At 38.1% G+C, this 16,058-nt stretch overlaps 1 protein-coding gene across 4 annotated transcripts in view; it reads left to right on the forward strand.

Moving 5' to 3' along the window:
* Positions 1 to 16,058, forward strand: part of ECT2 (epithelial cell transforming 2) — a 29,615-nt gene that overhangs the window by 10,554 nt on the left and 3,003 nt on the right. For all 4 annotated transcript variants that reach the window (XM_061367259.1, XM_061367261.1, XM_061367260.1 and 1 more), the window contains 12 exons: positions 1,024 to 1,160; positions 1,652 to 1,771; positions 3,643 to 3,711; positions 4,684 to 4,794; positions 5,815 to 5,911; positions 6,642 to 6,723; positions 7,663 to 7,741; positions 7,931 to 8,050; positions 10,029 to 10,167; positions 11,869 to 12,023; positions 14,048 to 14,155; positions 15,292 to 15,438. In XM_061367259.1, the coding sequence (XP_061223243.1) occupies positions 1,024 to 1,160; positions 1,652 to 1,771; positions 3,643 to 3,711; positions 4,684 to 4,794; positions 5,815 to 5,911; positions 6,642 to 6,723; positions 7,663 to 7,741; positions 7,931 to 8,050; positions 10,029 to 10,167; positions 11,869 to 12,023; positions 14,048 to 14,155; positions 15,292 to 15,438 (1,364 nt within the window). The remainder of the gene's footprint in view (positions 1 to 1,023; positions 1,161 to 1,651; positions 1,772 to 3,642; positions 3,712 to 4,683; positions 4,795 to 5,814; positions 5,912 to 6,641; positions 6,724 to 7,662; positions 7,742 to 7,930; positions 8,051 to 10,028; positions 10,168 to 11,868; positions 12,024 to 14,047; positions 14,156 to 15,291; positions 15,439 to 16,058) is intronic.

The raw sequence follows: 16,058 nt of genomic DNA on the forward strand, positions 1-16,058 counted from the left end.
GGATACTTGGAGAAAGGAGGGCAAGGATTCTTTGCTAAAGGAATTAAAAGGAAAAGAGCTGCAAAGCCAAATCATAGGTCTTTGGAACATTCTGTTGAGGTAACACTCTTTGTGCCAGAAAACTGTCATGTCTAAACTTCTGAAGAATTTAAATCACCGTTTTTGAGATAACTGTCAAAGAGCTTTTAATATCTCTGCACATCCAGCTCTTGTGGAAGAGAGAAACTGCAAAATTTTGGAGAAGTCAAAAGCTAGCACTTGAGCTTTAAAAAAAAAAAAAGTCTCCAGTTCCATCATATAGAGGAGGTATCTGGAGTCACTACTGCTTTAAAAAGGCTCATGTATGCAAGTCAAATAAGAAACTTTAGTGAGGCACAATCTGTAAGTGATAATTAAGAAGGAACTGGAAAGATCAGCTTACTCTCAAAGACCAGCTTTCTTAGCTCATGCTAGTGCCTTTGTAACCCCTTGTGTGGAATTTTCTTATAAGCCAGCATCAGCAGACAGTTTCAGGAAAATGTGCTGTTTCGAAAACAACAGGTTAAGATACTTGCTTCATAGTAACTTTGGCAGTAATGAACTTTGACATCAAAATGAGTGAGTACAGGTTTCCTAAGGGCCGATACATGAGCAAGTATTTAAAATTAATGGACTGTTCCAGGTCCATCTTGGCTGTAGCCTGAAGAAAAATTACTTTCTTGTGTCTTCCCCCTTTTCTTCCCCATGAGATGAAGTGTATGTATTTCATGCAAAGACTGATTTTAATAACTGTTTTTGAGCTACATACTTAATGCAGGGATGATAGGCAGCTGAAAGACAATCATTTTGATGGGAAAGTGAAAGTAGGAAAATACTTTTGTACATAGCATATGTATAAATAATATTCAGAACCTAATCCTCATTTCCTATTAAGCATAATAGGGTTAAATCATTGACCTGCCCATAAATCTTTGAGGGTGGGTTTTTCTTTATGGACTTTATTATAATAAGCTCTCTTTCTTTCTTTTGCGAATATCTCATCAGAAACGCCAAACTCTTCTGCAAGGCCTTCCAAAAATGCAACTCCTCTTGCACTAAAACAGTCTGCAAGATGGCAGGTTGCAAAGGAATTGTATCAGACAGAAAGTAACTATGTTGATATCCTAACAACAATTATTCAGGTAAGCTGATTTTTTTAAAGCAAGTACTGCTCAATTGTAGGCACTTAGTGTTTACATTAATGATTATTTTCAACCTGTGATCTTCAGGCTTTTGAGGGCTTGGGTGTGTCAAAGGTTTAAAACAAGATAACAGTGTAATTTTACTTCTAAATAAATTGATTACAATCTTATGTAACTTACTGACATAAGAAAATGTTTACTATCTTAATAATAAAGGCTGAAAAATACAGTTCCTAAGCAATGGATTGCAGTTTGTATGGAAATTCCGAACTTCATGAAAATAGGATCTCAATCACTCTGATTTTTAAGATAATGGTGAATATAGAGATGGCATAACTCCTCCATAACTCGCTTTTGCTAAATGGGAGTATCTCAAGACTATGACTGCAGGAAAGTATAATCTCGAGGGGAAACACTATTGCTTTCAGAACTATGTCTAATACAATGTGTGGTGGTTAGGAGAGCGTTAACTTTTTTGTCTAATCCAACAGTTATTTCAAGTTCCATTGGAAAAGGAAGGACAACTTGGGGGACCAATCCTTGCACAGGAAGAGATTAAGACCATATTTGGCAGCATTCCAGATATTCTTGATGTGCATACTAAAATCAAGGCAAGCTCCAACTTCTCCCCTGCAGGGAAGCATTGATACAGACCTTGAATCTTTTCTGCATGCTTCAAGTTGTATCGGCAGGATAGGTGTAGATTCATCCTGGTGCTATTACCTGCTGCTTAACCTGTGGAATTAGGTGCAAATCCAAAGTACACTTTAAGTTATAACACTTATATATAAATATCTGAAGTCTGAATATTGTGCATGTAACTAATACTGCTGTTCATGAGTTGTCTTCTCCTTTTCTGTTTTAATACTTCTTCCTGTAGGAGGTTTTCTGTAACTGATACAGAACTGGTTAAAAGGGGGCAGTGGGCATCAAATGTTACTACCTCAGAAGTACTTATAGCATACATGTTTCTATTAAAGCAGTAAGCAAGAACTCTTGGAAGGAAAGCTAAAATCATGGAACTAAAACAACCAAACCACAGCCCCCTGCACCCCCCCCCAAAAAAAAACAAACCCAACAAACCCAAACCAAACTACAAAACTCCACAAATAAAACCAAAACCAAACACACAGAAGAAAACAAACAAAACTAAACCGCACAAAAACCAGCAAAATAAAAATCAGTATTTTCCTGGGCTTTAGACATCTTCATATAAGGAGACTACTATCATTCAGGAGGAAAAAATAATCCTTCCTTAAATGGCTTTGAACCAATTATCAGAAACTACCAGTTCATGAGACTGGCTCATAATTCAAATTTTGAAGCAGCTAGGCTTGTACTAAGGACTGATAAAGAGCTGATTAGAAATTCCTATGAGATTGTTTTCTTTAGTCTTTCTTTATTTTGTATTTCAATCTGGACTGCAAGTGCGCTCTGAAGCCATCTCTGGGTCTCACAATAGGCTGTGATTCAAGTCTTCCTCAAATATGAAGCTGTAATATTTCCTTTAAATAATGGCAAATATCTTTTCTGGTCTGCATTTCACTGTAGGCTTTTAAAATAGGGGGACTTGCAGACTGGTTGTAACTGAGTGGGGGTTTATATATATAAATTTTTTTGTTGGTTTCTCTTTTTTTTGGTTGGATGTCTGGTTTTTTGCCTTTTTTTTCTCTCTTTTTTTTTTTTTCCAACTGTTGGGTTCCAGTCTAATGATGATAGGTATTGATATGTGCCTGTTGAGATGAAAGTAGAGAGTATGCGTGTCCATGTGTCAAGTAGGATTCACCTGCAGCATGCAGTGTAGACAAAGTTGCTTAGATAGTATTTAGGTTATATTTCCCTTCATCTTTGGTGTAATAAAATATGAGAAGTGGCAGCAACAAATATCAATGGTGAATCCTTTTCACTTAAGATGAAACCTGAACCTTCAGGTGTGCCCTTCTGTCCCTGTTACTAGCTGACAGTGAATAAGCTTGATCCTTGTTAAGCTGATACAGGCTTAACAGCTTGGTCTTCTTTCCTTGACACCCTGGTGCAGCAAGTGAGGGAAATCTATGCTAGTTCTATTTCAATCCTATTTTATGGACTTAAGAGTCCTGTATTAGTTTTGCACTCTTAATTAGAAATGGTTCAACAGTCTTTTGCGTGTATATATTTTTTTTTAATCAACCTGTGGGATATGTTTTGTAGTGTGTTGGACAAAGTAGTGTCCTCTTGTTGCAGAGTTGTCTAGTGCTGAGCATGGCTAGGTTCTGCTTGCATTGATTCAAAACTACATATTTAATAAACCAGAAGTCTCTTGCTTTCAGCTCTCAGTAGACTGTAGGGGCTTAATTTGTACAGCTTTTAGGATTGCCTGTTTTGTCAGCATGAAACACATAGCTAATTATATATGTTTGGCAGAACACTGAGCCCATCTTTACAGCTTTATGCAGTTCATTCTCATCTTATTTTCTCCCCACTATCCCTGCATGTATTCTAGGAAGACCTGGAAGATCTTATGATGAATTGGACTGAAAGCAAAAGTATTGGTGATATCGTTCTTAAATATGTAAGTTTTTCAGTCAGTTTCTTTTTTTTTTTTATGCATTGGTGCTATTATGAGCTGTTATATTATTGTCTTACAAACAATCCATTTATAGGAGTTGGCAGATAAAAGCAAAGCACTGCTGAGTGAGAAAGAACTAACTTGAATTGTATTTTCTGTTTAGACTTATCAGTTGAGTTAGACGATGTACTCTGTATAGGTAATCCATGTCAAGTTTAAAAGTCTGCCCACTTGTATGAGGGGGTAAAACTCCAAATAGAAACGGTTTGAGAACTGTAATTTGCAACACTATGGATGCGCTTTTACTTGGACATTAAAAGGTGCTCTTCCTGTAGCCTTGACTATCTGCTGCCTCTGATCAATGGTAAATAGCTAGGGAAATAACTTTCCATGGAAACTTCTTGTGTTGCTCTTTCAAGACTTGAAATATGTAACGACTCCTTGTTTTCCCAAGTACAGAATGTGCAGAACAGGAAAGCTAGATCTGGGACTGTAATGCATTTTAATATAAGTAATCTGCTAGGTATTGTGCTTTTGCTGACCTGGTCCATTTTGAGGCAAGTAGTGTCTGGCATTCAAAACTTTTCAGTCTAAGGTATTGCTTCTGGGGGTTTAGTGCCTTTTAAACGTGATTGCAGTAACTGGATAGAACGCTTGTCTGAAATTGTCAAAGTTGTCACCACACGCATCTTGCCAGGTGAGAATCTACCTTATCCTTGAGCTGCTCAGCGTCTTCTAAGCTTGTCATATGTGTAATTAATGTTTCTGAAAGCAGTCCACATTTAATCAGCAGCATCTGGCATGCAAAACTACCTTGACTTGTTCTGTGAACACGTATGGATTAACAACACTATCTTTATTATTATTTATTGAAATGTACCTTTGAGCAGCTTTGTTTGGCTCTCAGGGCATATGAACATGTGTATAATGCTATGTAATATGTAAAGCAGAGCTGTTAACAGTTGTTTCTTTCAGTCAAAAGACTTGTTGAAAACATACCCTCCATTTGTGAATTTCTTCGAAATGAGTAAGGAGACTATTACTAGATGTGAAAAACAGAAGCCAAGGTTTCATGCCTTTCTAAAGGTAAGTAAGTGTCTGCGAAACTAAGTCTTTGTGTAGAATATGAGAGACCATTACCAAGTAAACTAGTTAATGCAGTAGTTGGAAAAATGTGGAATTTTGGAAGTTTGGAGAAATGAGAACATCTCTTGGTGAGACAGAAATAGGGAGGGATTGAAGTTCCATCCCTCAAGCTTCTTGTAAGACTTTTTTAAGAGGTCCGGGTTCCTCCTCTTATACAGCGTTCAAAGTAGATTAGTTATGTGCATTTGTTGCAGGGAAAAGTATGTTCTGCTTACTTTCTCACAAATACGTCTTTTCTGGGAAGATAACTAGAGCTGCTGCTTTTTATTGGTCCTCCTCTCTGTGTTTAAAATACTTGTATTTTTGAAATAGTTTTTAACTAGTTTTTAGCAGCAATGAAGTTCCAGGGAGGTAGAATAGCTCAACTTCCTGTGACTAGTGAATAGGAATGTAACACTGGAGATCTAATGGGAAGATAATATTCAAAGACAGTTATTTGAAGATTAGTCTTAAGACTCTTGAGCTTTTTGGGTAAAGGTCTATAGTTGATAAATAGAGCAGCATCGCTTTAGTTACTCTTCTGTATCCAACAAGTGTCTCTCTTAATAGCGGAGTAATCAAATTGTTGAGTTAGATTTGGAAGAGTTGAGCTCCTGTTTTCTGAGGTACCAGCAATTATATCCAAGTATTGATATCTAAAAGATGGGGAATGAATACGAGAATAGACCATCCCCCATCCCACCCCACATTAGCATCTGCAGACTTGAGGGGCTGATAATATGGATGATGTAAAACTAGACATTGAGAGCATAAATAATGTAATAAATACTGTGCAGATTTGAATATGTGTTTTTTTTTTTTAAACCCAATATATTAATGACTGAGTATTTATGGTAAGTGATCCTTGAACTTTTACTGCAATGCTAGTTTCAAGGAAGACAATTTTTCTCCTAGTTTGGGATTCTGTGCATATGTATAAAAAGAAATAATTCTTTCCTTTCTCCTCTTTCTTTTCCCCAGATAAATCAAGCTAAACCTGAGTGTGGCCGTCAAAGTCTAGCTGAACTCCTTATACGTCCTGTTCAAAGGCTGCCTAGTGTTGCTCTACTGCTAAATGGTAATTTAGTGGGGTTTTTTTCCCTTTCTTTTTTTGGTATTAGTTTGTCTGTGAAAGTGCTAAAACCAAGGTAATGTCAGCTTTTGGTCATAATTGGTAACTGCTTTTCTGGAGTTAATCATGCTTAATGAGATTAATTACTGAAGAAAGCATACTTCTGGCTAAATTTCACTTGTTTATATATTTCGTTGCAGGATACAGGTAGACAAAAAGTTTGCTCTGACAACAGTTTTGTCTCAAATGTAATCGAGATTCAAACGCAGCTTGCATAAACTAGAAAGCAATTCATACTGACAAGGTTTACAGCTTCATGTGTTCCACCTGGTATCACCTGTTTGCTGTAATAATGAGTACATTAGTAAAAAATAATAAAACCTGCACCAACACCCTTTGCTTCAGTTAGAAAAAGACTTCTGTGCTTGTCTCTGCAGTTCAACAAAAATAGCACACAGTCTTGTTGATTTTTGAATAGCTTGAGGTTTGGTTTCATGTTGTAGGTGTTTTGTGTGGGTTTTCTGCTGTGTTTTTTTCTTCCCCCTCCCCCCTGCCCTGACAGGCATGGACAGTTGCTGTTCAGTCTACCTCCCCACTTAATCGAGGTTATTTGGACTCAAGGATATGTGGTTGTGTGGTTTTTTGTTTGTTTGTTTTTTGTGTTGTGTTTTTTTTTTGGGGGGGGGCGTTGTGGTTTTTTGTTTGTTTTTTTAATTTTATTTTTTCTTAATTATAGATATTAAGAAGCATACAGCAGAAGACAACCCAGATAAAATAACTCTAGAGAGAGCTATTGAATCATTAAAGGAAGTGATGACGTAAGTGATGTTCATTCTATGAAACATACTGTTATATATCTGGATCTCTCTGTTCCTTCTAAATTGCTCTTGGTGTCTTGTTGCCATAACTTTAGTCTCTGTGTAAGTATACATAGTTGTACATGTACTTTAGTCTCCATTTGGCTGCTGTTGTTGCTCTGGCATTCTATGCTAGAGCTCTGTGGCATTGTAACCCAGCACTTCTACCTGAACCCCTGCTGACTCCATGCCTCAGCATGAAGGTCAACCTCCCAAGTTCTCTGTTTTGTTCCAGATCTTATTTCTGTCTATTCCCCCCAGAAAAGACAGGTTTTGTCTTTAAATTTTACTTCTATGCTTAACATCTACTGAAAGGACATGCTATTGATGGAAGATGAGTTTCTTCTCGGGTCCTGTATTAGCTAGTCATGGCACCATGCCATGAGTTAATTAGCTTAAATTTGAAGTTGTTCAGACCGTAAATCTCAATTCTTTTGAAGTATAGTGTATGTCTCCAGCATGGAGACTGCCTGCATTAGATGGGTAAATGTTTGTCCAATTTTTAACAACAATTACTTTTAAATTGTAATTATTCTTGCATCTGCTTCTTTGTGAGCTGCAGTCCTGACTTGGAGGGTTAAAATGCAGGCTATAATGAACTGCAGTAAGTCGGTCTCTAGTTCAAAATCTTATGGGCAAGGAAGGGGAATTCTATATTAACTTTATGGTGTGTCAACTACTGATAACATGACAAGAATATTCTAGGTCTGAAGTTTCCTATATGCTTAGCATATGGTATTTGAATACGCCAATGAGCAAGAGTGGTTGATTTTTTTTCCAGTTTTGCTGTGTAAACTAGAGCTCTGAATGTTTCTCTTCATTATTTTTGGATGTTTTGAATACAGTGCATTCATTTGCTGTTGCTTGATATTGAAGTTAAATATAATATGCTTTCCTCAGACATATTAATGAAGACAAAAGAAAAACAGAGGCACAGAGGCAGTTCTTTGATGTTGTCTATGAAGTTGATGGATGTCCAGTAAGTAATTTCTCTGAAGCTGCTAGACCTCTGAAATGACTGTGCACTGGCTTGCTCCCTTTGCAAAAGTATGTGAGTTTAAAATGCAATGGTGCTGATTTAAATAGATTTTCAGTGTTAAGTTGTAAGCAAGCAGTAATCTAGCTCTTGAACTAAACGCTTAATGAGCTTTTTGCTTCTATCACTTAGGCCAATCTCTTGTCCTCTCACCGAAGCTTAGTTCAGCGTTTGGAAACTGTAGCACTTGGTGATGACCTCTGTGACAGGGGAGAACAGGTCACACTCTTTCTATTTAATGATTGCCTAGAGGTAAGATGACTTTATATATGATGAACTGAATTTTGTAAAAGGCTTGACACTACATATGAACGTAAACAAAATTTAAAACCTTTGGAATAGAATTCTAAGTCGTGGAAAGCTGGTAGTTCAGCACATGCCGATGTTGCCTTTCCATTAGTTATTGCATAAGCCAACACAAGTAGCTAGTCACTTCTGGATGTTTGGGAGGTGTTAATGTAACCTTTATGTCTTGCAGCCAGATTAAAGAATTTAAAAGCAGCTTAGTATGGTAAGAAACAAATGTTTATTTGAATAGAACTTTGAGTAGTACCAGTGGATGAAAAAGTGCTGGAGAACTTGGCTCAGCAGGATGTTTGTCCTTTTAAAGTTTAGTCATATATAATGTGAGTAGACAGTAGGACTGTGGGGCAGGTCTGTCTGTGCTTAGACTACCAAAAAAAAGACTAATCACATATTAAATGCCTTAGACAAAAAGTATATTAGCAAGAACTAGAAGGGAAAAGTAATCTAACATAGGTTTTGGAGACCTCTGTGGAGAAGCAGAGGTTGTAAAAGATACTTTATGGTAGTACTTTTTACTGTCTACAGCAGTAAAAACACTGTCTTCATACAAGACTAACTCTATAATAATCCAAAATTAGTGCTGTCTTAAGCAGCATGTAAAGACAAAAGCCTGTTGTTGTGACTAGTGACGAGCTCTTCCTGGGAGTCTGGTTGACTCTGCTTCATCACTTCTTGTAAAGGAAAGAGGAAAATGAAAACACTTTCAATAAAGCTTATTGGCTTCTGTCTTGTACAAGATACAAGCAACTGTAGATTGCTCACTTAAAAGGACATATAATCATAGAATAGTTAGGGTTGGAAAGGACCTCAAGATCATCTAGTTCCAGCCCCCCTGCCATGGACAGGGACACCTCCCACTGCACCATGTCACACAAGGCTCTGTCCAACCTGGCCTTGAACACTGCCAGGGATGGAGCATTCACAACTTCCCTGGGCAACCCATTCCAGTGCCTCACCACCCTCACAGTAAAGAACTTTCTCCTTATATCCAGTCTAAACTTCCCCTGATTAAGTTTTAACAAGTTATCCCTTGTCCTATCACTACAGTTCCTAGTGAAGAGTCCCTCTCCAGCATCCTTATAGGCCCCCTTCAGATACTGGAAGGCTGCTATGAGGTCTCCACGCAGCCTTCTCTTCTCCAGGCTGAACAGCCCCAACTTGCTCAGCCTGTCTTCATACTGGAGGTACTCCAGTTCCCTGATCAAACTCGTGGCCCTCCTCTGGGCATGTTCCAACATCTCCATGTCCTTTGTATGTTGAGGACACCAGAACTGCACACAGTACTCCAAGGGAGGTCTCACAAGAGCAGAGTAGAGGGGCAGGAACACCTCCTTTGACCTGCTGGTCATGCTCCTTTTGATGCAGCCCAGGTTACGGTTGGCTTTCTGGGCTGCAAGCACACACTGCCTGCTCATGTTAAGTTTCTCATTGACTCACATATAAGATACCTACATGCTAATGTGAAGTAAAAACTGACTGACCAATGTCCACTGCAAAATCCACTTGACGACTGCATGCACAAGCAACAGCACGTGATACTTCTAGGATATGAAGCCTTCAGATGACCTTGTGGTAGGCTTCAGAGGGCCCTTGCTTGTTACGCAGAGTAGAATTGAAGTCTGTGATGAAAAATTACTTCCCCTTTTGATGCTTTTTTTCAAAAGAAAAAAACCTAAAAACATTTGAGGTGAGTGTATTGATACCAACTAACAAATATTGCTGGGCCACTTGAACTGTGGACAGTGAACAGTGAGATAAGCAAGTTGCCTCAAGATTTATGTGGTACATAGGGTAAAATACTCCACGGAGTGTTCTCTGTAGCAAGGCTTTCTGTGCCTTGCTGTATACTAGAAGGTGAAAGAATAGAAAAGACAAATCAGTGGCAATAAACCCTTTTACTTTTTTGTTTTCTATTTAACCACAGATTGCAAGGAAACGGCATAAAGTTATTGGTGCTTTCAGGAGTCCCCATGGCCACACAAGGCCTCCTGCATCTCTCAAGCATGTTGTTCTCATGCCTCTCTCCCAGATCAAGAAAGTCCTAGACATCAGGGAGACAGAAGGTCAGTATATTTTGAAGTGCTGTGATAACTAATGAAAACTGTTGTTCGGAGTATAAAGGATGAAGGTTGTCATGGAATAGAATCCTAAGGTATATTTCCTATAATCACAGAATATCAGGTTGGAAAGGATCTTGAGGATCATCTGGTCCAACCTTTCTTGGCAAAAGCACAGTCTGGATAATAACACTGTATGAAACAGTGTTGTGTGGTATGTTAGGTATGTGATTCCAGTACAAGCTTCTGTTTAAAGTGCTGTATGAGCTTGAGCATTCCTTGCATTGATACATTTTGCCTTTTCAAGAATCACTGCAGGATGCTGAATTTGGCTGAACTACTAAATGGCATTAATATAAGCCAAGCAAATGACAGTGAGAATTAAGCAGAGGAGGAGTACACTTGACAGCCCTGGATTTACAAAACAAAACAAAAATACCAACCCCCAAACTTCAGTCCAGAACGTTAGACTGACCAGAGACAAATGCTATTGCTGTGAAACTAAATCTTCATTTAACTGTGTTGATAATGATGCTCAGGAGGAGCTGTGCTTAGCAACTTAAAGGTTTAGATGACTTAATTTCTCTGGCTGCTTTGCCATACTGAGACTGTAGAGGTTTCGCTGAAGTAATGCATTGCTACATCAGCAGAACACGTACTGTTATACTGTTCTAGCCTTGATAGTGACTTGAAGTCTGGTCAGATCAGTTCCTAAATCTATATGCTAAAAAGATAGATTTGATATTTCACTGTAGGTGGTGGTATGCAAGTCATACTTGTTCTGCTTTATGTTCTCTGAAGCATCTGAACATGGAAACCCAATAAAAAATAGAAATAGCAGAGTATAGGTAGTAAATGTGATGAATGCCTGCATGTTTTAAAAGGTATGTTAGCGTTTCTCTGTTAAGAATTCTCTTAAATGTGCAACACTTAAGTTTACTTTGGGACTTGGGTGATGGGAGTCATTTGTAAGCATAGCACTTAGTATCTGTGGAGGTATTAGTATGCACATCTTGGGAGAGGTCAGCTACTCTCTCTTACATGAACTCTTATGGGATTGCTTGTCCAGTGCTGCTTTTCTGAATTGGCAGTGGGTTTTTTTCCTTTCTCTCTCAGCTGTGCTTAGTGTGCTTCAGCTGTGTCTGCTATAAAGGAGTAAATCCTGGTTTCAGCAATAGGTTATTTTTCTGCTACCAAGTGAGCAATCTTTGTCAAGTTTAAGCAGTAAAACCATTGTAACTTGACTATTTAAGTGTATCATGTATAGTACTAATGTCTTTGTTGCCTTTTCCTGCTTTACAAAACAGGGTAACTGTTCTCTTCTTTGATCTCTGTTCATAAAGAAATTATCTGGCCAACATTTCATTAGTTAGAGAATGAATTGATATTTATTGCTATATACAGTAAAAATAGTCTGCTGACTGTAGTATGCAGATTATTTGGTAAATAAACAACTGTTGCATAAATGGCTGATTGCAGCCTCTTGATGGAGGGTGCATACAGAACTCTGGCAAGTGATAAAACAGCTATCATGTAAATAAAGATGACATCCTTGCACCAAATCATATTTTACCTAACTCTAGCTCCTGGTAGATGGAGACTTAGCTCTTCTGAAGGTCATCCCCTTTCCTCCTCTGTCTCCACCCCCCCCGAATTATAAGAAGAAATGTCTAATTCCTTTCCTCTCCTCTTTCTTATGAACTGTAGATTGCCATAAAGCTTTTGCTTTAGTTGTGCGGCCACCAACAGAACTCAACAACAAGCTACTTAGTTTCCAAATGACAACTGAAGAACCTCCAAAAGAAGACTGGTTGAAGATGTTGTGTCGGCATGTGGCTAATACTATTTGTAAAGCAGATGCAGTAAGTACTCTGGAACCGTATTGCTGATTGGAAACGTTTCTCTCTGGCTTGAAGCACATGAAGCAAAAGAACTTGTTAATAGTGGACATGCTTGAGGTGAAATAGAGCATAAAACATTTGTGCTAGCATGCCTGCAAGGGAGTAGTTAAAAGGTAGGAAAAAAAAAGCCTGAAGTTAGCTTTTGCAGAAGCTAATTACTTAAATTGAGAATTGTGACCTTCCCTCATCACAAATTAGTTGTAAATAGTTTAAATTCTGCACTGTATATCTAAACAGAATTGTCTTCAGCTCACTTGTTTCACTGCTATGTTTCAGTCTGTGGTCCCAGCATTATGATTCTGTATGTTTTGCTTTAACTGTGTTAGGTTGAATTCTTTGTTCTGTAGCTTATCTGCCTGAACACCATAATGTGAGAGATATGAAGCATGTTCCTCCTATAGACAGAAGCCTGCCACCTTAAAACAAGAAAATAATAAATAAAACAATGAAATAAAAAGGCACTGGCCCCACATTTTTAGTTCAGAGTATGGGCTTTCCATAGCTGGAAAACTTAATTTGAAGAGTAGCTCCTCTCCAGTTATGGCAATAGACGGCAGCTAATGTTTAAATTGTGTGAGTGTATCCATATCAGTCATCTAAATTGGCTGAAAATATGTGCAGAGTACTTATAGCTGAAACAATTTGGGTTTGAGCAAGGCATATTTTATGTTCTGCATTGTGCTCTTACTGTACAATATTTGGATGTCTGATTTTTAAAGACATGCTTGTTTTGGAAGGGGTAGTTAAGTAATCCGAATAGCATCTTAGTTTTATGTTGCTTGGTTTGTCATAGAATTGTAGAGTCATTTAGGCTGTAAAATATCTTTGAGACTGAGTCTGGACTTACTCATGAGAAACTTGGCATTGTGCTTTTCCTTCCCTTTTAGGTGCTCAGTAGGAAAGGTACTGATTCAGAAATGTTAAATTACTTCAATCTGTCTGTTGCTATATTCAGTCTCTTTGTTATGTGTAACACAAAAGGATGGAAAAATGTTGTGTTTTTTTAATAGAAATTCAATCTTTGTGTAATAAATTTACCATTCCTCCTTGTCCCAGGACATTCAGAATCATACGCTGACAGATTGTAACCTACTATGCTGAAACCCATTAGTTATAATTTCTGTAATTACTACTTTGTACCAACTATGTAATACTTTTTTCTTCCTGATTTAAATGTCAGATTGAGCTTCAGTTTCAGCAATCTTCCCCTTTTCCCTGGTTTTCAAGAACTAGTCATGTGAAAATGAGATATGGTTGACTTGGCCACATGGTGGCAGTAAAAGCTTTAACTACCCTTTGTTGGATGCTAGGAGTATCCATGCAGCTTGTTCGGTGTCCTTACGATTTCGTTTGTGGTTGTTTTTTTTTTTTTTCCCCAAAACTTTGGGGTTTTTAGGTATAAACTGTGTTTTTTCTCAAACTAAAACCCCAAAACAATAACAAAACCCCCACCCCATATGCTCCTTCCTCCCCCCATAGTTTTAGACGTAATTATCCAAAGATTGCTTTGCACATGCTAGACTTTAAAAATGGGGGGTTGGGGGGTGGGGCAGGAGGAAACAGACCTTGTGGCTGTTCTGAAATACCTCTTGAGCTTGAGCTGAAAGACTTACCTCTAGCTGTCAAACATTAAGTCTATCAAGATTTAACTTTAGAGGACTGCTAAATGTGTTAGTGAAACAGAGATACGTATCCCATGAAACTTCCTAGGTATACTTCAGAACTAGTGCCTTTACTTTGGTCAACCCTTTACTTGAAACTGAATCAAATAAACCAAATGCAAAACTACTGATAAAGTGGTTTCTTAAACTGATTGCACCAGCAGTTAATCTAATTAAATGGCATGAAAGTAAATAACTGCTTAGCTGTATGTTAGGAGTTAAATATGGTAATTAAAACCTCTAAATGTGATCTAATGAGCTAGAGAGTGATATTTTTACAAGCGCTGGTATTTGGCCATTACTTAAGACTATTTTTGTCTATAGGAAAATCTTATTTATACTGTTGATCCTGACTCAGTTGAAGTAAATACTAAAGATATGGACAGTACTTTAAGCAGAGCATCCAGGGCGATAAAGAAAACATCAAAAAAGGTAAGATACTACAAAGATAGTGCTTTACAGTAAAACCCATTTTAGTCAGGGAATTGTGCTACTATTCCTGTTTCGGGTGTTTTGTAGTACTTACAGTAGTGACAAGAAAAAATCTGAACTAAAGCTCTTAAGTGTAAGCTCCTTAAAGAAAGAAGGTGGAAAGTGTTCAAGGTTTTGACTGAGTAGTTTTGGATATGGTCTTAAGTATTATGGTGTTAAGTATTATGTAGTCATTTTTGAGTCTGTTATGGAACTTTGTTTAATATTTTTGAATCTTTTAACTATATTACAAAAAATGCCCCAACTCTCAGCTGTAACTGTTTTTAGTGTATTGGAGGGAGTTTTAATGCTGCATGAAATTATCTAAATTCAAGAACCTCCAAAAGTAGGATGAGTGTAGTGTGTGTGTGTGTCCTGGTAATAAAATAGCCTCTGAAACACCAAGCAAGTTAAGTGCTGAACACTGCTGTCTGCCAGCGTACACTTTATCTTTGGGTATGGCTTAGCTGCTGTCAACTAATGCACTGAGGAACTGTGCCCTATTCCTCTAAGAGGGTCTGGCTGGTATTCAGGAAGAAGGCTGCTGGTCTGCTTTGTCATGTTATCTGCACACTGGGTTTGAGTCTACTGAAGTCTGGCATGTGAGAAGGGGTGCAGGAAGGAGGAATACGTTCCCTGTTCTCAGCAGCCTTGGAGCAGGCTTAGTATGTTTAAGTTGATGAGACTGTTTCTTAGAGAAAACTGTAGAGGCTGCTGTAGCATGGAAGCTGCTGAAGACTAAATTGAGAGCAGCATAAAAGAGGGGGCTGACTTTGCAGAACCCAGGTAATGTGGGGAAGCATAGCTGACTGGACCTTATTTTGACTTTTTCCTGGATCTCTGCCCTCTGCATCCCCCTCCCCCACCCCATGTTCATATATGGACAGTGAGAAGAGCAGTGGTGATAGGGAGCCTTAAAAGTCATATCACCCTATCACCGTATGGGGAGGCGGGGGGAGTGTTTAGCTAGTTTTGATACGGTCGTATTAACATTTGACACGTCCTACAGATGTTCGGAATTTGAACAGTAGCCTATATTGTAGTAGTTACTGCAACTGGATTTTTGTCAGTGTATAACTGCTTGTCAAACTCCTCAGGTTACAAGAGCATTTTCTTTCTCAAAAACACCAAAGAGAGCTCTTCGAAGGGCTTTAATGTCACATAGTGCAACAGAAGGAAGAAGTCCCAGTTCAACTAATGAGAGTTATATAGGCAGCCGACTGACTAGTACATCGTCACTAGCGGTAAGTGATTTGGCTGTGCAGACCAAATAAGTATCTTTTTAAAGATCACAGTTATTTTAATGCCTGGTGCTGATCTTAATTTAACGATTTCAAGATCCACAGTGGAAAATTTTGTTTTTAACTGTATTCATAGACATGTTATTTTCTGAGAGAGTTGCTTAATGAGAAAATTTACTGTCTGAAAATGCAGAAAAATCTGCTGTATGTACTAGAAACTGAGAGTCACTTTGTACAATGAAGTTTGGGAAATAAAATCAAACTGACTTCTTTTGCCAGAGGTATGTATCCTCTTCTGAGAGAAACTTCTTACACACTTACGTCGGTTCATGCTTTTAGTTTTTGGACAATATATACAAAAAGTGGTGTACACTCCTGAATAGTACAATGAAAGTATCAATCAAAATAGTGAGATGACAGACATCCTGTGAAACAAACAGGGAAGGAAGTGTAGAGAAATATAGATGCTGCAGCCTGAGAGTCTTTTAGAAAGGCAAGTGAATTATCTCCTTAGACACATTTAAGAAAACTTAGTAAAATAGTGTTTTGTTCTACATACTGCAACTCTTCTGCTGTGCTGGCTACCTATTGCAGGTTTCTTCTACAATAAGTCAGACTCAATT

The sequence above is a fragment of the Neopsephotus bourkii genome, unplaced genomic scaffold (genome assembly GCF_033783945.1).
Source record: "Neopsephotus bourkii isolate Nb327-2 ecotype Australia unplaced genomic scaffold, CSIRO-AGI_Nbou_v1 NB_1373, whole genome shotgun sequence".
NCBI lineage: Eukaryota > Metazoa > Chordata > Aves > Psittaciformes > Psittacidae > Neopsephotus > Neopsephotus bourkii.